We start from the raw sequence: 21,310 nt of genomic DNA on the forward strand, positions 1-21,310 counted from the left end.
CTTGTTTCCGATGTGGGACTGATGTGCTTCGATTCCCAGCATCTGGAGCTTCTGATGCTATCTTGACGCGGCGCGTCAGCGGTGATCTGGGGAAATCCAAGGCTCGAGCGGTAGCCCGCCTGGCCGTGACTTCGCAGGTCATCCCCTTGGTAAGTCGGTACCTCTGGCGGTACAATGAGCGTGGCTCATTATAGCTAATTATGCTCGTTCTAGTACATGTAGGTACAGTGTCTGGCCGAGGTATGTAGATCAGTGACTTGGTTTTTACTTTATAGACATGATCTTCATCTCATTCTCCTTTGGCTGTTGATATCATATTTGGCTATTCATTCTTTTTAGTCCTGTTTTGGCCTTTTTTCCTTATTTTGTTCGTGCATACTGCATAGTAGCTAGTTTGGCATGCATATATGGTCTTTATCTTGATGTATATGGCGAGATTGTTTTTGAGATAATGACCAATAACTACAAAATGACACTATTAATTACCAATAGCAGACTCCAAAATACAGAGTCCGTGCGGCCAACAATCATTAGCCCATCGTAAAGAAATAACTCACAAATATTAAAAAAATTACGAAACATGCCACTGACTAATATAAACCATTTCTCCCAAAATCAAAGCGATCCCAAAATCCAAACCGTCTAAACTAAATCGACATCTAGGGCTCCGATGAATCGAGGCGACGAAGCAAGGGCGCGAGAGCGACCCCAGAAGTGAAGCAAGCGCACGACCACGGCGGCGAACCAATCGCGCGACCCTGAGGCTAAGTAAGGGCTCGACTCGGCGGCGAAGCAAGGACCCGATCTGGCAGCAAAGCAAGGACACGATCCTGTGGCGAAGCAAGCTCGCAACCCCGGCGGAGAAACAAGTGCTCTACCCAGCGGCGAAGCAAGTACGCTACCCGGTGGAGAAGCAAGGGCGCGACCCTGGCGGGTTAGTAGCTATAGTCTTGAAGGTCAGTAGAGAAATTTGTAGTTACTGAAGGTCAATAGCTATGGTCTGATTTCTGTGCAATGCATTCAACACTGTCGAAATTTGATTATGTTTAGCAGCTTTACCTGAGAAATTTTGGTTGAGAAATTCTGAGGGTCAGTACCTTCAGTCTCGTGTTGTCATACTCTCTCCCTCAGGTAAATGATTTTGGTTGAGAAATTTTAATTATTCTCAATGGTTGAGAAATTCTGAGGGTTATACACTACACCAAAAATCTTATCAGACAACGGCAGAAAACTGATGTGGGATTTGGAGTCCCACCGTTGTCTGATGAAAAATCAGACAACAGTGGAACACAGTTGTGTGATAAACACACAGACAACAGGTATATGTTATAACTATTATGTGATAGCTCGGCAGATGCCAGGCGCAGCTGTGCGGTAGGTGCGGCGCTGCCTTCAGACAACAGTGCCTGTTTTCAAACTGTTGTATGTTATTGTCAGACAACAGACTTTTATTTTGTGTGTTGTCTGATTAACATTGAGACAACAGAGTTCAATTACTTCTGTAGTGCGAGTGTAGATTAGAAGATAGTGATTTGTTAAAAACCGATGTGTGATATGAATGATTGCAGTGTGATTTGTCTCCATTTGTGGCCATTCAGACAACGGGCAATTATCATTATATCTATTCTGTTGTCTGATTATTTGAACATATCTCATTCCTGAATTAGATTGTGCATTTGATCCATTTACATACTAAATATAAACATTGCAAACTATCAAATATAAACATTACAAACCACTGATCATTGAACCCAACATTTTAAACAAGAAAAACATTTAGTGCATGCCCATCTACTTGGGACATCAAAAAACTGATACATATGTAACCACACAATGCAGCTGATACATATGTCTAACTATGCAGCGGATACATATGTGCCCCCTTTTCAATATGTAACCATGCAGCTGATACATATGTCCCCCCTTTTCAATATCCTGAGGAAGCTTGCGGAAAAATTCAATGATGAGGTAACCACACTCCATATCAACTAGCTACATAGTTGCTTCCTTGCTCTCTTCTTTCATCCTATCCAGCGATTCAAATCTTGCATTCCCAACTTCCACTCTTAAAGTGGGGTACTGCTTTAATTCCTACACACCACAAGGAAAACATCCCATTAAAAATAATAGATTAAACAAATTTAGGATATAATGAATAACTAATAGCTATCCTCTTAGGTAAATTCAGTATATTATTCTGCATTTTTAATTCTATACACTACATTTCGATGACTTTGTGAACATGTTATGCACTCAGAATCTCATAATTCATGAACCACTGATTAATCTAAACCAGAGTAGAATTAGAAATGCTAGGTAGATCTAATTACCAGACTCAGTGTGTAAGAAATTCCTGTACGATTTCAAAAAGACCAGCAATATATATAAATAAGAAGCAAGATTATAACAAAAACAACAAGAGACTCTGAAGCATACTAAGTTCCCAAAATAAAAAATATATATAAATAAGAAGCAAGATTATAACAAGTCAAGTGGTACTGTAAGTCATGAGAGTTACTTTTTTTATACTATCAATTGCCATTCCAAGTTGAATATAAACACCCTACATTAGAAACTAGTAAGAACTCCCGCGCTTTGCTGCAGGATATGAATTGTAACTATACAGAGGAAGTCCATACATATAGAAAAACTGATATATTCAATACAATGTACATTGTTGAGATCAATTAGAAATGCAAAACTTAATTCAATACAGAAAATTATGAACTGCGAATTCCACTAATCAATATTGAATAGAAGCTCCAGCTGAAACAATCACACACACAGTTAACATTGCCACTTATACTGAGGTCTTCTTTGGCTCAAGTAAAACATGTACAAAAATGTTTTTTGTACACCCCTCGATCGAACAAAAGAAAACCCCGCCAGCGTGAGAGACGTTGTTAACTCTTTGAATAAACTATTTCCCATCATGATCAATCACTAATTCCACATTCTTAATTGATAAACAGATGTTCATTTATACCTTGACTACCACTCTCATCAGATCCTTCAACATTTTCTCGGGTAAACACTGTAACAAAAAAAACAAACATTATGAATTAATTTATACTCATACAGTAATAATTATTTTTCTTCACGTTATACATCAATATCACTGTTTGATGAACAATAAAAGATATACTCACTTGTTTTAAATATTTTCGATCTAACATAACTACATCCAGATTTTCCTTGATCAACTTTGTTAGCAGCAGAGTCTTCCAAAAACCTTTTAAATCCTCTTTTCGAATTCCTCGCAGCCATATACATCTGCGTTTGCACACACAATCCCATTAAAATAAGTCTGGAAAGAAACATTACCTAAAACAAATGCATTATTTGATCTTGAGTAAGAGACAAGGGGAGGGATTACTCAAGTTAAGCCTAGAGAAATTATAGCAGGGAGCTGCAAGATACATAAACCAAAGTAGACACATTTTAGTACAAAGTGGTGAACATCAAATTCCTGTAAAAGAGGGAACTCTAGAAGAAACAAATGCAAGTTACTTTGCTTAAGTATTGTTGATTAACAAAATCAGACAACAGTTATAGAGCTGATGGTTGAGAAACTGAATTGGTAAAAGGAACAGTTTCTATGGTAAATCATATCATGTCTTTCTAATACTCATGAAGCTAAAATTGATGTGAATAAGCACCTACATTAGAATAGTTTCAGAAAATTCAGTCTTCAATCACAAGATCTATAGCAGAAAATCAACAATATTGCTATATTACATCATATCAATTAGGAGAGGAGAAAGATATGTTTTACCTCTCAATTTGACTAAGAAAGGACCGCATACTACTGCATTTTCTTTATGTCATCAAGCTGTAAGGGGTAGACTAAATCAAAAGCATGCAAGTAAATGATATGTCATCGAGCTCTATAAATGAATTTGAATCACACACAGTTGGAACATTGCAGATTCAGACAAATTACAGTAAGAAGGCTAACCCACTTTTGAGATAAGATGGTCACTCTAATAAAATGGTACAAGAAATTGATGACTAATAGAATAAATTGAAAAGAATGAATTACCAGTTCCATGGAGACCACAGGTGGAAGTGGATGAAAGTGGTTGACATAGGCCGATATCGTAAAAATGCTTCCCAATCTACTGCCCAAAAGAAAAGAAGAAGAATATATCACAAATTTTTCCCCACAGATTAATGAAGAGATGACCCAAATAGCCATCTCCAAGGAAGAAAATAAAACAACGATTCGGAGAGCGACTTACCTATTTTTGGACAGAAACTTACCCATTTATATCCTTCGGCTTTGAAACGAGTTCTCAATTTGCTACAGCGAATAGGGCGAGTTTTGGGATTAGGGTTTCTAGGCATATGTTGAAGAAAAGTTGGAGCGGGTAATTGAAGCTGTGAGACAAAAGGAGTAGGAAGGAGAGATCTGCTATAGATGAGGATTTTCGATTTGAGTGTTCGGTGTGCTTTGGGTCTAGGTTTTTGAGAGAGAGAGCGAGCTATGGCTAACTGAGATACCAAGGATTGAGAGAGCTGCTAGAGATCGTGATGTAATAGAGATGGAGAGATCGTGGTGCAATAGAGATGGAGAGATCTGAGATTGGAACTGAGTGAGGAGAGAGAAGGGGTCGAGAGGAAAAGAATGAGAGAGAGTTTTTCTCTTTGCTATTTGACGAAAAACGACTTTTAAGTATTCACCCGGATTTTAACAGGTGGCGTCGTTAATGGCTTATAATGACAGTGAAATAAAAAATCGTGCTTGTTTCTTCCAGCCAGGTGTCTTTAAACCCTAATTCTGTAGTAGTGAAATATACAATGATGTAGAAGCTTTGTAAATCAAAAAGAAAAAAATGGCAGTATACTTTTACTGAGAAATGGACTGTCCTAGTTCCCTAGATTGCTAATATGATATAGTTCGATCAATTAGCAGTAAAGCTATATATATATATATATATATATTGTAGGACTTTTTGCCCACATACATCAAACATTTCTTACTCCACCAATCTATATTTGGTCTAAAGTTTCGACAGTGTTGATCCCTAATTGCTGTGGCTCTAGAGTACCCTTATTCCAAAGCAATCCTTTCAATTAAAGTAACTTTTGACATCACTAAATTTGTTATCATCAACAATACGACCTTACCTTTATCATCTGCATATCTTAACTGTTATTTTGACCTTACACTCGAAATAACTGTTGAATAAATGAGACTGATTTAAAGATTAAAAGCATAAGCTCGTTCTCACATTAACAAAGTGTGACAAACAAAACATGCCCTAAGTAAATCTAACATATATATAAACTGATCATGTGATAAAAGCATTGGAATCGAATCACAATTCTATAATCCAGCCATCATATTATATGCACATTTCAGAAACTACATATAATCCAAAATTTTCCATTTTGGTGAATGAAAGTTAGGAGAAACTAACTCACAGAGTTAGCTGCACAATTATGCGGTTTGATCTGAGTGTTGCAGGGTCAAAATAAGCAGAGCAGTTGTCAACGTTTAGTCACAACAGAAAATGAAACTTGTCGCTCAAAACAACTGCAAATACAGAGTCAAGGTGAGCCAGTATCTAATGAAGGCTTTTCAATTATTAACCATGAGAAAAGTAGCTTCAAATCTGTTCAATCAACTTGACTTTTGTACTCCTCTTATGAATGTAGACAAGACTTAAAAAACAGAGATACTCAAATAAATAGCAAAACAAAACTATTTTTACAAGAAGGGAAAACCACGTTAACACCAGACTGTGATCTATTTCAGTATGACCACCTTAAACTTCCTTTCTTGAACAAATGAAAGATAGGCAAATAAAGCAAAAAAACAAACCAGTAAAACCAAAATTGACTTCAAGTATCTAAATTTAAACATACCCAAATCAAGAATTTCCGGGACTTGCATCAAACTGAAGCCAAACCCATCTTCTTGGGCACACTTTAACATACAATCCAATTCTCTCCCACAAGAACCTAAAAAAATAAAATAACAGGAGACTCTAAACCAAACCCATAAATTTCAATTGAAATTACATTGGGAACGTTTACCTTTCAGGAGAGAATCAGCTTTGAAGCTGGACAGATGCGATGCGGTTCTTCGTCATCTGTGCTAGGCACCGACTCGATCTCTTAAACCGTTCTTGAGGTTGAAGGAGCTTGAGCTTCAGGTTCTTCTGCTCATATAAAGAGAGGTCGCCTTGGATAATGTGATTTGTGAAGAATCCCAAATCAAAAGTGAAGAACCCGAAAATCTTCAGTTAATCAAAACCTGAAATCAAAAGTGTGATTTGTAATTTGTGAAGAATCTGAATCAAAAGTGAGTGTCGTGCATATATAGTGAGGGCGAGAGGACGAGAAACCAGAAACCCCCAAATTTTAGGGCTTATCAGATTCAAGAGGATGAAAACTAACCAGATTCGAAGACGAATCTCAGATTTAGGGCTTCGGAGTCAGGGATTGGTACTAGAAAGCCAGGGCTTCGGAGGTGGTGGATTTAGAGTTTAGGGCTTCAAAGTGGGCGTAGCTGTGGAGTGAGTCGGAGAGAGAGTCGGGGGTCAGATAGCTGTGGAGTTGTGAAAAGAGAGAGTCAGGCTTTTTTTCTTTTCTTCAAGTGTTCTAATTTGATCTAAATGGACACATGGCCAGACAAGCCATTAGTTGATGCATATATGCATGTATAAGGCATCAGACCACGTTTTCCATATACATGTTGTCTGATTCTACACACATTAAATTTGAGTTGTGGCAGCAAGGAGGGAAAGTTCCCGCTATGTGCAAGTAAAGTTCAGTTTGGGAGTGAAGGAATGAGTGGCGTATGGAGACGCATCGAAACCTCTAATATATTTTCCTTGATCATACAACACAAAAACAAAAACTGTTGTGTGACAATTTGCAAACTTCACTCATACAACAGATATAACTATTCTGTTGTACAATGAAGTACCAATTTGGAGCCAAATTTGGGGTCGATCTAGGAGGGAAATCTGCCGCTAATTTTTTTTTCATTCACACAACGAACTATTCTTATAACTGTTGTGCAATGATCTACTAGCTAAAAAGTTTAGAATTTTAACCACCTTATACAACGCAAGTTTTGTAAACGTGTTGTGTGATTCACTTTTCTTCATCACACAACACTTTTTTTTTCGTTGTGCAGAAAGTGTTGTGTGTTTAAGTTATTGGTGTAGTGTTAGTAGGTTTATCAGATTAAGAAATTAACATTTAGACTATTGAGGGTTAGTAAATCTATGTGTATTGCAATCTCATTTTTATGTGTATCTAGGCGGTGAAAATTGATGTTATGTGGCTGATAATAGTACAAAATGAATTGTCTGAGCTTATTGACAGTCAGTAGCATTAAAATACTGCAATATGTGCAATCTATGATGATTGAGGGTCAGTGGCATTAAGATTCTGCAATATGTGCAATCTTATATGGACCCTCTAAAGATCATTAGCTTTAGTTTCTGAGATTTCTTTGTTCTGATGGAAAATGATGAGTTCTGTGACTAACAATGGTACAAAATGAATTGTAAGAGCTTCAATTTCTAAGAGTCAGTAACCTTAGCTTCATGATTTCACTAACCCTATGTTTATTGCAAGCTCATTTTTATGTTTATTTCTAAGGGTCAGTAGCTTTAGCTGATTTTATTAGGCTCTGTGGATATTTGATCTTATTATAGTTGTTAGTCTTATTTTCTGCTTGAAATTCTGGTCATTGATTTGCTGCAATTGTGAGTATCTTTTGATTAGGTCTTTTGCATTCTTATAAGCTATAATGGTTTTTTAATCAAATTGAGGGTCAATACACTATTGAGGGTCAATAAACTACTGAGGGTCAGTACTCATATATTTGCATTTATCATATACAGATTAATCGCAAATGCCAAGGAGGAAGGCTGCTGCAATAGACAAAGAAGATGTACTGATTGAAGAACATGTGAAGAACCATGGTGGAGAGATTTCTCTTATGTGTATACAAACAATCCAATAGGTTAATCATTTAGAATTGCCTCTAGAAACTGGAAAGAACTATAATTCGTGCATGTCAGAATGATACTGAAGCTCAATACATTAAATCTACAATGCCTCATAATGATACTGAAGCTCAGTACATTAAGTCTATAAAGGTTATTTTGGTAATTTACTAGTTAACATAATCAATTCAAAAAATGACCGCATGGGCCTGGACCTTGCACAGGGTTCAACTACAGAACCGTAAGAGAATTAAAAAAAAAAACAGGTCTACTAGTGATAATAAATGGGCTGAGGTTGTATCTATTGGTAATTTGCTAATTGTTTTTTTTTATCTATTTCATCAAAGCCAACTCTGCTCACAAAAAGCTCATAAACGTGATTTAGTAATATTTTTTCATAAGATTGGCTTTATTACAATTATATTTAGTAATATCAAATCCCAGACCATACGTACAATTATACAAGGTGTATCCCTGCATGTTTTATTACAATAAGGAAACATTTGATATTGCTCTAAGTAGAAGAGGTTCACATGCACAGAGGGAAATAAGTACAAGACAGAAGCACATTCTTGATTCAAAATTCATCAGGTAGTCCAACCATTAACAGCAAGCAATTGCCCACATGTTATCACATTTATTGGATTTGACAAATGCAATCTTCGAGTTGAGAGGTGTTGAGAAACTTGCTTCAATGTTGGACGGGATTGTGTACTGGAATTTAAGCATGCAAATGCTGTCTTCACAATAGAGAGCACTTCCCCTGCAACTTCATGTGTAGGAGGGTGAATGTGTTGGTCACAACCGGCACTCGATGGGCTGGTAATGCAGCTGATGATGATGCCGGTGACGATGATAAAGATGAGAAAAAATCTCCTGGATGCCTTCCCATGACTATTTCCAGTGTCACCACTCCAAAGCTATAAACATCGCATTTCTCGTTCACTTCCATTAGTGTAAGCAGGCAGTGTTCACAAAATTCAAACTCTTAGCAAGGCCAGCATTAGTACATAGATAGGACTATGGAATGAAAGCTTAAACAAATTATATCAATCATAAGCCACAAACCAAATCAAATCATTAAATTAAATGTTCAAAACATTTTGGGTTAGCAAAACAACCTTCTTGAACACTCAGTAAAACTGATTGAGGTGCCTGTGGATCCACAAGCTTCTATACTATTTAATTTGATGATTCAGTTAGTATCGTTCAATTGCCAAAGCTTTTTTATGCACTATCAAATTGTAACCCAGAAGTCTGTAGACAGATTTTAGTATTCTTTAGTAAAAAATCTTTCTTCTATACATTAACCTCACTTGGCATCTTCTTACTGAAAGATACTTAATAACAAATTAACAATTGTACATGTTCAATTTTCTGATCATCTTAACAGATTAGTTTTGATCATGCGTGAAAAGAATTGAATGGTTTATCAGTATTCAAAATAGATAGACATCAATATTACCTGGTGCCACATATCCATATGTGCCTGCAAGGGCAGTCCAATTAACCGAGTCTGGGCTTAAGTACTTTGCAGTGCCGAGGTCTGAAACACAAGCCTCATATTCAGAGTCCAGCAATATGTTCTTGCTCAATATGTCACGATGCACAATTGGTGGCAAGCAGTCATGGTGCATGTAAGACAAGTTATGAGCTACGCCTTTGACAATATTCACCCTTTTACTCCAACCCAATGCCTTAACTTCATCATCTTTGCTCAGCATCGTGGCAAGCTACCTCTTTCTAGATATTCATACACCAAAAATGAGTGTCATTGATGCGAACAAAAACCTAGAAGCCTCACAATGTTTTGGTGCCGTATATCAGTTAATGCCCTTATTTCATTCAAGAATTCCTTGTGAAGATTCTTCTCATCATTGCAGAGCGCATGAAGTTTCTTCACAGCCACCACTTTGTTCGCAGATGACAAATTTTCTATGTAGACGCTTCCATGTCCTCCCTTCCCAATGCAATACATGGGAACAAAATCTTCTTTTGCCTTTATGATTTCCTCATGCATCAACTTGCCATCAAAATTTAATACTGAAGTAGAAATCTCGTCATGCATGTTGTTTTGTTGTATATGTTGATCCTTCTTTTTTCGTTTGGCTAGAAAAGCAAATACAAAGACAACAGATAGAAGTGCAAGTGCTCCTAGAAATGGGAAGGTAGTTAAAAATATCAGTCTGTGGTCCTTCTTTGAGCTACTTTTATTGCAGGGTTGCAAAAGCAGAACATTGCCACATAATCCGTTGTTCCCTTGTAATGCCTCGTGAGGAGCATTTTCAAATGCTTTGTTGTTGGGAAGGGGTTTAGGAGACCTTCCAAGTCATTGTAGGATATGTCAACATAGGATAATCTGCGCATGCCTCCAAAACTTGTTGGAATGACACCAGAAAGATCGATTGTTGTGGGAAAGGCTGAGGATCTCCAAACTCTCCATATTGCTAATTTATGATGGTATCATACCTTTTAAGTGAATCATGACTTAAATCTAGTTGGACACATGATCTAACTTTCCCAACTGAAATGGGATTCCTTGTCCAAACTCATTTTGCTCAAATTCAAGTAGGTTAATTTGAGAAAGTTCCCTAGAATTCTTGGAATTGACTCATTTAGTTTGTTAGAGGCAGATCAAGATATTCTAGACCCACAAAGGATCCAAATTCTGATGGTATACTACCTGATAGCTGATTGCCATCCAACATCAGCTTCACCTAAAAAGCCAACCTCCCAAGTGCCTTTGGAATCATCCCAACTAAACAATTTGAAGATAACTCCAGTTCATGAATTTGGGTTGCATTTACGAGCTCTAGTGGTATACTACCAGTAAGGTTGTTTTCCGCTCTTAGTAGTGTTGTTAACTGCAGGGCATTGTCCCCAGTTATTGCCAGATTTCACCGTAGAAGTTGTTGTGGCTCAAATCGATATGATCAAAATTCGGAAACGCCCAAGTCTTGAGATATATTGCCTGTCAATTGGTTCCCACCAAGACGGAATCTACGTAAGCTCTTACATGCTTTCAAGCTTTTGGGGATTGGACCAATAAAATAGTTGTCTCTGATAGAAAGGAGTGTGAGTGATCCATCTCTGCAAAGGTTTTGGGGTAGATAACCAACAAATTGATAATCACCCAATTCCAAGTTAGTCAACTTTGTCTGATTTACTAATTCTTGGGGGATGGAACCGGAAACTTAGTGGATTCAAATTTGCTCACCACTTTCATTTTGTGTGTTGTGTTTTAAATGATTACTTGCAAGTGCACGAATCGATTGTAGTATAGTTAGTGCAAGCACGAGGTCGTTCCAATAAGGATTGAAACTCAAATTGATTCTAACTCAAATAACCAATTGAACACACAAATAAACAAACATTTGGGAAGATTGTGATGATTGAAATTATAACTAAACAACTAAGAATAGAAACAAAAGAATTGAGAGAATGGTTTTTTAGAAGGTTGAAAAATATGAGAGTTGAACGCTAAGACTTTGAATCCACCACCTAGTACTTCTACTCTATTGCTAGCTGACAACCATTGAATTCCCTAGATTTTATGCTAATGATTCCTGTACATAAGCCTTATTGATCCCGGACATATGTCAAAGTTCTTCTAACTTATGAATTCTAACTTATTGATCCCATATAGAACTCAAGTAGCCAAACTATAATTTACTTCACTTAATGATCAGGTTCAAGCAAACATGTTCAACTCCATTAGTCACAAAAGAACTAGGAAATCATGCAAACAAGAATATCGACTATGATCAAGCACTTGTATTCTCAATTCACAACTCTTTAATCACAAGATTGAATTATCTTTAGGCACCCTAGAAAACATCTACTCTTTGATCAAGCATCATGTTCTCCAACCAAATAACTCATAAACAAAACCTAGGTCTTATTGATCCCGAGCAAAGATTTTGAATAAAAGTTCTATTGAAACGGTGATTAAGAGTTTAACATAGAAATCAGAAATTCAATAGCAAACCAACTAAACAAATAGAATAGTCATACTAGGGGCTTCATCTCAGCCCTAGCTTAGAAGTTTAGCAAAAAGAAACAATAAAAATAACTAAGAAAAACATAGTAAAAGAGGAATAAAGATGGAGGGTGACTCCTCTTGCTCTTGTTGCCTCTCAATCTGCTCTCCAGGCCACCTCCTGTCTCTAGACGTCCTCCCTTTCTGCCTTGTATGTCTCTTTTTAATTCCTACTTGACTTGGGCTTCTTAAGTCTTCTAGTCCAACTTGGAATAGATTTCTTCTCTCCAAAGAAACACAAGGTTATTATAGTCAACGCAAGAAATTACTCAAAGTATGTCAGATACGTTCAGTCTTGTTCCATTCGAGTGCTAAGAACAACGGACTTGGGCCTCACAAGTCAGATTCCGAAAAGATATGCAAAATCCGTCAGAATCTGCCTTCCCGAACTAGGTTCTCTTAAATCATCATAACTTCCTCCAGAAGAATGCGAATCCACTTCCGTAAAATTCCTCAGAAAGCTAACATCCGTATCTTTCCAATGGTATAAGGCTTACCTGCTAATTCCTTCTGAGAAGGTACAGTTTAATCTTTGAAGTTGACGCAAAACAGAGACAATTCTGGAAGATCAGAATGGCCAGCATCCTTTTCAATCCTGCGTCTGACTTTAAGCTCCAAAACTTCTTTTCTCCAATTTAACCTACAAAACACAAATAAAAAGTAAATGACTCAAAGATGACAAGTTCTAAGCCTAGAATCCTACATTTAAGGGTATAAAAATATATGAAATTATGAACCTATCATTGTGGTGATATCACCACCCTATTAAAATTTGCCACGTCATATATAATTAATTGAATACTTAAAATATATTATTTTAATAAAACATCATGATAAACTATAATTATGTTTTATAACACGTGACAGTTTTGTATTGAGTGGTGGTATCACCACCAAAGTATTCGTGGTGAGCAAATTTGAATCCAAAGTTGGTTGCCTAAGAGGTTTAAGACTTCCAAGTTGGTCAAGTTTCCAAAGGAAGTAGGAACTGAACCCGAAAGATTGTTGTCTACCAGGCCTAATTCCACAAGAGACTTCAAATTTCCTAGTTCAGAAGGGATAGTGCTAGAAAGTTTGTTCACACCGAGATAGAGACTTGTAAGGGTTGTCAGATCACCTAGTATTGTTGGAATTGAACCACTGAGTTGATTATCACTCAATCCTAGAACCAAAATAGATTTGAGGTTCCCTATATATTTAGGAATAGTTCCAGAAAGTTCATTTACACCGAGATAGAGATTGGTAAAGTTTGTCATATTACCTAAAGATGTTGGGATTGAACGATCAAGATAGACGAGTTTGGAGAGGAAACTGATTTGAGGTGGGATGGCATCAAAGAGTTTATTGATGCTCAAGTCAAGAAATTCAAGATTAGGGAAGGACAAGAATGAAAACTATTATAGCATGCCTTGTATACCACAACTGGTAAGGTTTACCCTGCTGACACTTCCAACAGTGTTGCAAAAAATACCTACCCAAAAGCATAACTTGCATTTGCCTTTGTGTTGCTGGGTAGGTAACTCCACGAGGTGAGATTTTTCTGGTTTTGGTTTTGAACGCTGGATTTCCATTTGAGAAGCGCCTCTATTTGTCTAGAAGCAAAAGCTACATGGTTGGGTAATAGAACTAGATGAAGACACAGTATAAGGCAATATGCTATGAGACATACTTTATCATAACAAGATGAAAATCTCATGGTGTTCTTTTTCTTTCTTGTTTAAAAATCTCAGGACTTTTGTTTGAGTGTAAGCTATTGAACTTATACTAGCTACTGCATTAACTAGCAGCTGTTGTTCAGATTTAAAAAGTCTTTCGAATATCTCTGTCTTTCGGTTTTCTTTCTTAACTATAACATAGTTTGCAGAAGACTTTGGAGTAGAAGTTTGTGTCTTTTATCTCAAAAGTCAGATTAAATTTCCATTTTTTCTCATTTTATTTATTGAATTGAAAATGATATATAGAAGTGAGCTGAGATGGCTCCTTTTTTCCGGTGTTTAAAGATTTTTCTCCCCACATGATAATGATCAATGAGAAGGAAGTGGAGACTAATCAACTGTTTTGACTCTTGATTTCCTCTGAAAGTTGTTCATTGTTGATCTTGTAACTAAAGTCGCCTGCTTTGTTACTGAAGCAATATCTGTGCAATATCTACTACTCAAAATACTGATATTTTGAAAGTTTTAACGCCTTATCCTTCAAAGTAATGAAGATCAACATGCGAAACTGTTCTGATTCGTCATTCATTCATTTTTTTTGCAGTTGTGCTTAGATGTAATTGATGGTTAAAGTGTTGGATCATAATTCATATAGATATTTGTGCCCTAAAACATGGAAATTATTTGTTCTAAAGTCCAATTTAATGTTGACTAATCCAATTTCATTATTTCCCTAATCTTGTACTTTTGCTTAACCTTTGTGTTTATAATTAAATATTTATATTGTTTTCCTTATGATGCTAGGAAATGATGAAGAAGCATGGAAATGAATTAAAAAGTCAACCTTAGCACAGTTTCTTACTCCGGCTAGGAGAAAGCGAGCTAGACAAGGAAGGAGGGTCAGTAGCCTGATCAAACGAACTCCAAATGAGTTGAAACTTTCCAGATCCATTCTATACATCCTAAGGATCATTTCTTATGACTAAAAGACTGGTCCAAGTTTCAAGAGTTAGTTCGGAGTGGAAGGCCTTCAAAAGACTGGTCCAAGTTTCTAACTAAAAGACGAAAACAGCAACACCAGAACTGTACGGATTCCGACAGAATTTCCAGCCAAAATAAGGTGAACTAAGCTCTGAAATTTTACAATCATGATCTACACTTATCAAGGAAAATTTGATATGAAGAAATCAAAGGCCAATTCCGAAGTCTCGGTAAAGATTCAATTGAATGAAATTTCAGAAGCAGAAAATGAATCCTAGTTGATCGAATAAGGGAAACTTGGTCGAGAATCCATTTTGGACGAATTTGTTGTGCATTTTTGGAAGGGTTATGTTGCTACAATTCTCAAGGAGAGTTCTAGAAGAATCCTACAAGATTATGACAAGAATAATCTATCATATTATCATTTGGATAATAAGCATGGTGCATAGGGTTCTCTTCATCTTTGTCATTGACTTTGGTGACCCAAAACCACCCTAACACTCTTCAAATTCATGATTTCCATACGCACAATAAAGAGAGCTAGCTGTTCCTCTCTTCTCCTAAGTCATCTTTTTCTACTCTACACTCTAATAGTTCATCATTACTTCCCTCTTTTTACTCCATCTCTTCCATACCCTTTCTCCTTGCATGTAAGGCTTGTCAAATCACCTAGTATTGTTGGAATTGAACCACTGAGTTGATTATCACTCAATCCTAGAGCCAAAAGAGATTTTAGGTTCCCTATATATTTAGGAATAGTTCCAGAAAGTTCATTTACACCGAGATAGAGATTGGTAAGGTTTGTCATATTGCCTAGAGATGTTGGGATTGAACCGTTTAGTTGGTTAAAAGAAAGATGAAGATAGACGAGTTTGGAAAGGAAACTGATTTGAGGTGGGATGGCATCAAAGAGTTTATTCATGCTCAAGTCAAGATATTCGAGATTAGGGAAGGACAAGAATGAAAACTCTCGTAGCGTACCTAGCTTGTATACCAGAACTGGTAAGGTTATCCTTCTGACACTTCCAGCAGTGTTGCATGAAATACCGGCCCAAAAGCATGGACTTGCATTTTCCTTTGTATTGCTGGGCAGGTAACTCCACGAGGTGAGATTGTTCAGGGTTTGGTTCAGAATGCTGGCTTTCCACTGGAGAAGTGCCTCCGCTTCTGTAGAAGCAAAAGCTACATGGTTGGGTGATAGAACGAGATGAAGATATAGTATAAGGCAATATGCTATGAGACATACTTGATCATAACAAGATAAAAATCTCATGGTGGTCTTTTTATTTCTTGTTTAAAAAATCTCATGACTTTTGTTTTAATGTAAAGTATTGAACTTATACCAGCTACTACATTAATTAGGAGCTGTTGTTCAAATTTAGAAAGTCTTTCGAATATATCTATCTTTTGGTTTTCTTTCTTAACTATAAGATCGTTTGCAGAAGACTTTGGAGTAGAAGTTTGTGTCTTTTATCTTTAAAGTCAGATTAAATTTCCATTTTTCTCATTTTATTTATTGAATTGAAAATGATACATAGAAGTGAGCTGAGATGGATCCTTTTTTCTGGTGTTTAAAGATTTTTCTCCCCAAGTGATAGCTACTGCATTAATTAGGAGCTGTTGTTCAGATTTAGAAAGTCTTTTGAATATCTCTGTCTTTCGTTTTTCTTTCTTTACTATAAGATAGTTTGCAGAAGACTTTGGAATAGAAGCTTGTGTCTTTTATCTCTAAAGTCAGATTAAATTTCCATTTTTCTCATTTTATTTATTGAATTGAGAAGGATACATAGAAGTGAGCTGAGATGGCTCCTTTTTTCTGGTGTTTAAAGATTTTTCTCCCCACATGATAATGATCAATGAGAAGGAAGTGGAGACTAATCAACTATTTTGACTCTTGATTTTTCTCTGAAAGTTGTTCATTGTTGATCTTGTAACTAAGTCGCCTGCTTTGTTTCTGAAGCAATATCTTTTTACTCAAAATACTGATATTTTGAAAGTTTTAACACTCATTGTGCTTAGATGTAATTGATGGTCGAAGCTCGCCACCTCTTTGAAACTGATAAAGTAATCTGGGGTGCACATCCAAAACCAATTGGCAATGGATGGAGTGGCCCAAACCCTTATAAACCCATAGGCAAGGTCCCATTTTTCCCATGTGGGATGTATATATTCTCAACACACCCCCGCACGTGTGGCGAATTTTCAAGGCATACACGTGGACAACTTTTAGGTGACGTGTAGCCCGTGTGGCCGTTAGGCATGCACACGTAGGTAACTTGCTTTGATACCATGATAAAGTAATCTGGGGTTCATATCCAAAACCAATTGGTAATGGATGGAGTGGCCCAAACCCTTATAAACCCATAGGCAAGGTCTCATTTTTCCCATGTGGGATGTATATATTCTCAACATAAACAACTATTTACATTGGTAAATTTTGAAACATAGAATCAGAATTGAGGGAGTACAAGATACTAGATTTTGTTAGTTAACATAACAAATATCTACTTATCTTTAAGACTAAAATAAAAAATAAAAATGAAAATAATGTAAGAGTTTTAATTCCCAGTTCCCATATACCAAAGTTCATCGGTCTAAAACAGAACACACAGATTGTACTTACAAAATAGCAGATCATATACAAAAGGAAATCCTTGCATTTTTATTATATCTGAGCTATCACACAAGTACATAAAGTATAAAGAAATTGAAATAAAATTCTTTAAAAAAAAAAGGGGGTACAATAAGAAAATGTTTAGTAACATTCTTTCTGCTAAAGAAAAGAGGTTCAGAACATGGACAGAATTACATAAAAAACATAAGCACATTCTTGATTCACAATTCTTCAGGTGGTCAAAACATTACAAGCAAGCAATTCACCACATGTTACCATAGCTATTGGATCTGACAAAGCAGTCTTCGAGTTGAGAGGTGTTGAGAAACTTGCTTCATTGTTGGACGAGATTGAGGACTGGAATTCAAGCATGCAAATGCTACCTTCACAAGAGAGACAACTTCTCCTGCAAGTTCTCGTTCACTTCCATGGTGTAAGCAAGCTCTGCTCAGAGAAAAACTCGTAAGGAAGGGAAATTTATCATAAACATAATAACCATTCCATGGTTTTAGTATTCAAAATAAAACTTCACATAAATTTAGTTATTAAAAACTAGTTTTCCAATTCATCAAGGCATATAGTTGTTTGGCTCCAAAACTAGTTGGCTTGCAAACTGTCTCTTTTGCTGATGTGATTGCGCAGGCGTGCCGGCACTGTGGGGTGCAGTCGTCGGGGAGTCCCTTGACTTGACTTCTTGAATCAAGCACTGTGGACGAGGAGAGCACCAACCTCGTCACAAAGCTCTTTTCTCTGCCTTCCGGAAAAGGACTTCTTGCCTTACGGGTAAGGGCTTTGGTTGTGATCTCTTCGCGACACCGAATCGATACCCAAACGTTGCAAGTTGAGCAGAGCAATCACCAAAAAGTTTGGAGAAAGCACAGGTTTTGCTAAAGCTTGACTTTAGCTTCGCTGGGTTGCGAGGGTGTTACCCTTGTTTCGCTGGTTTGCAACTAGGTTACAGGTAGGTTTGCTCCGGAGAGGCTTTGGTAATCTGTATGATTAGTTGATTTGAGAGTTGTGTGTAATTCGTCCTTGAAACCTGGTATTTATACCTACGGTTTCGACTGTTCCTTATCATAGAAGGATTATTGATTGAAGTTTCCTATTCAATCTCTGCTACTTGAGTCCAATAAGGACTCGTTTTCCTTATGGATTTCGGAATGGGTGAAGCTGTAACCCAAACCCAAGTAGGCTTATTTTTGGGCTGCAGGTATCGATCCGCTATGCTAAATCCGCTAATGGATCTTGCCAAAATTACTTTTGGGCTCAAACATTGCCCCCCAGGCCCCGAAATCAGGCCCACAAAAATGTAACTGATTGAAAAGGACTTAAACGACACACCTGGCGACCGAAACGAGATCATTAATGAGGGTTGCGTCCATTCGCTTTGCAAAACGTCTTTTCGTTGTATCGTTTCCCTCATAAAATCTCTTTTTTAAATCCCGCAGCCATTTCAAACCTGTCACATCAGAAACTCTTTTAGTCTTCTAAACCCAGAAACCCTCTTGTTCCGAACATCTTTCTCACGGAAAACCCAGAAATGGCTCCCCCAAAGAAAATAGTCATCGATCAAGAGGAGGAACTCAACGAGTAGATCGCCCATACTTGGGGAACCAACATCGGTGCCCGCTGTCACATCCACACTACTATCCAGCGACCTTTGCTTCTCAGGCTCCCAAATCACCACGTCGGACTGGGTCTGGCACCGCGAGATTCTATCCCCGACGATGATATTGCCTTCTATGGCTTTCCCATTCGTCGACCCATTCCGGTCCTCCGAAGGACCCCTGGAGATTTCAGCAGTTGGGGTGCACAAAAACATCGAGCGAAAATAGGGCACTAGCCATCCTCTATTGTGGCGACCCGGAGACCGGATTACCACAGCGCCGCCTCCCCAAGGAACCCTACACCCGCAACACTTGGAGTAAGTGTTTTGGGCCTAGAATTCCTCAAAGAGACAAGACCTTTAGGTTGGAAAACAAGATATCTATAAGCCCAAAATTCTTAGACTAGTATAGCAGGCTTGGCTAGTAACCACAAGATTACGAACTACGCGAGGAAGAGGAAAGGAAGGTGGTGTTGTGTTGAGTTTTAGAACCTATGTCAATTTTTAGTTCTTACCCAAGTTTTCATTAAGTTCATTGAATGTAATTTACGTGAGTCTTCTAGGTCTAGCCCACTAGGACCTAAACTCAAATGGAGGTTCTAATTCTAGGGTTCCACTTTGGTGGTAAACAATCACACGCATCATCAACCATACATAACATTACAAAAATTTTACGAGATCGAACAAGCCAAATAAAATAAACTTGAAACAAAACAAATTTTGGCCTCCAAGGATTATCCTCCGTACCCAAGCTTCGACAACAATAGCCTGCAAAACAAACTAAAGTAGGGGTTAGGCTCCTACATCCAGTCATTGCCCATGCCCGCCCCCATATCTAAGTTTAAAAATATGATTTATCGTTTTGAGAATAAGTAATAGATAAAAACCAGTTTGTGATTCCACGTGATCATCACCACGTAATTACAATCCCACGGCAATTGATCATCTTTCACACTTCCATCACAACCATCCATCTAGCCAATCACTTTCGGGAATTCAATAATCACAAGGCTAGAGACAAAGGGGAGTATTCAATAATCAAGGGCATGGTGCACACTACCCACCACCGGTGGCTCAAGGAGGAACTGGCCTCTCCTTACATCCCCATCAATTGCCAACACATCAATCCAATCCACGCAAACCATTTCAAGTTGTAAAAACAGATAATTTCCAAAACATGCAAGAGGCCTCATATAAAACATAGTATATGTAAGAAAAGCATAGATAGAGTTGAAGGCATCCCCTACCTGGAACTCGAGCTTTCTCTTGCATAACTTAGCCTCAATGCAACCTTGTAGCAACCACCAACTTCACAAGATTCCACCACAGCATCGAGCCTAGATCAATAAGCGACGTTAATAACGATAAACTAGGCTAGCTATTCACTCTCAATACTCTCCGAATAAAACATTTTCCTTAACCTAATTACTAACTAATAACCAGACCATTTAAGGAGTTTGTTGTTAGGAAGAGGGGGTAAGAACACTTTTTAAAAGACAAGTTGCGGAAAACTGAAAACAGAGTTTTAAAAGGAGTTGTCAAGGGTCACGGAATTGTTCAAAATACTTGAGGTAAATTCTTGAGAAATTTTGAAAGAAGGATAGCTTGACAACCAACTCAGTAAGATTGAAATGGTTATTGAATTTCAAGTGAAACCAAACAAAGAGTAAAGGTTTTAAAGGCTAAAGTAAAACAATGTGCAGATTCTTTCCAGAAATACCAGCTTCTGTACACTTTTTCAAAAATTCATAACTAATTCTAGAAAAATTATTTTGAGGTTATTCAAAATCTGAAATGTTCACCTATGTGTCTACTATATTTCTCTAGAAGAAACTGATCCCAAATTCCGAGCGGTTTAGCACCAGATTTGGAATAAATGCAACTGGATCAGAATGTACTGAAAAGTGAAAATCTGCAGAAAGTTGCTCTTTTGCTCAAAGTTCTTTTGGTACCCAATATGGCCAGTCGAAGCTAACCCAACACACTTAAAAGGCATGTCTATTGCTCCTAATGATCTATAGCTCAGGTTACTTTCTAATACTATATTGGCAGGTGCTGTAGCTCGATGACATAATGCATTGAAACATGATATTTGGACAGCTACAAACAACAAATAACCTTTGAACCAAATACGATTCTAATACTCAAGGTGTAGTCATGACCTAGTAGAATCCCTAGATATTAGAATGGATGAGAAATCAAAATTAAGGCAGTAAGATACCAACAACAGCATTCACAAGTTCATAATCTTCAAGAATTCGTAATAACAACCAAAAATTTATAGAGTTTTATGGAAAAGATGATACTCACCAAAGACTAATCAAAAAGGTGAGTTTCTCATGAGGATTTCAACAGGAAAGAGAGCTAAGGGAGCTGATTGGATCGAGCCCAGTTGCAGGTCAAGAAATTCGCTCAATCTCGAACATGTAGAGTGCAACAGAAACT

General features: G+C 37.3%; 1 protein-coding gene and 1 long non-coding RNA gene across 2 annotated transcripts; both read right to left on the reverse strand.

The window, feature by feature from the left end:
- Positions 1-3,320: 3,320 nt before the first annotated feature.
- On the reverse strand, positions 3,321-4,499 carry LOC121050383. Its single transcript, XR_005802806.1, has 3 exons — positions 4,264-4,499; positions 3,776-3,832; positions 3,321-3,409 (listed from the first exon to the last, which is right to left on the reverse strand). It is a non-coding gene; the product is annotated as an uncharacterized LOC121050383 (long non-coding RNA).
- Positions 4,500-11,994: 7,495 nt separating this feature from the next.
- Positions 11,995-15,923, reverse strand: LOC121050290. The gene is made up of 2 exons (XM_040509835.1): positions 15,627-15,923; positions 11,995-12,649 (listed from the first exon to the last, which is right to left on the reverse strand). The coding sequence occupies exons 1-2, from the start codon at positions 15,887-15,889 to the stop codon at positions 12,535-12,537; spliced, it is 378 nt and encodes a 125-aa protein (XP_040365769.1). The 5' UTR covers positions 15,890-15,923; the 3' UTR covers positions 11,995-12,534.
- Positions 15,924-21,310: the final 5,387 nt, after the last annotated feature.

This window comes from Rosa chinensis, chromosome 7 (genome assembly GCF_002994745.2).
Source record: "Rosa chinensis cultivar Old Blush chromosome 7, RchiOBHm-V2, whole genome shotgun sequence".
NCBI lineage: Eukaryota > Viridiplantae > Streptophyta > Magnoliopsida > Rosales > Rosaceae > Rosa > Rosa chinensis.

Coding starts and splice junctions, on each gene's coding strand:
- LOC121050290 (XM_040509835.1), bottom strand. CDS start 15,889: ATGTCTCATAGCATATTGCCTTATACTATATCTTCATCTCGTTCTATC. Junction 12,650..15,626: donor AGTTCTGGTATACAAGCTAG/GTACGCTACGAG, acceptor TGTGTTTTGTAG/GTTAAATTGGAGAAAAGAAG.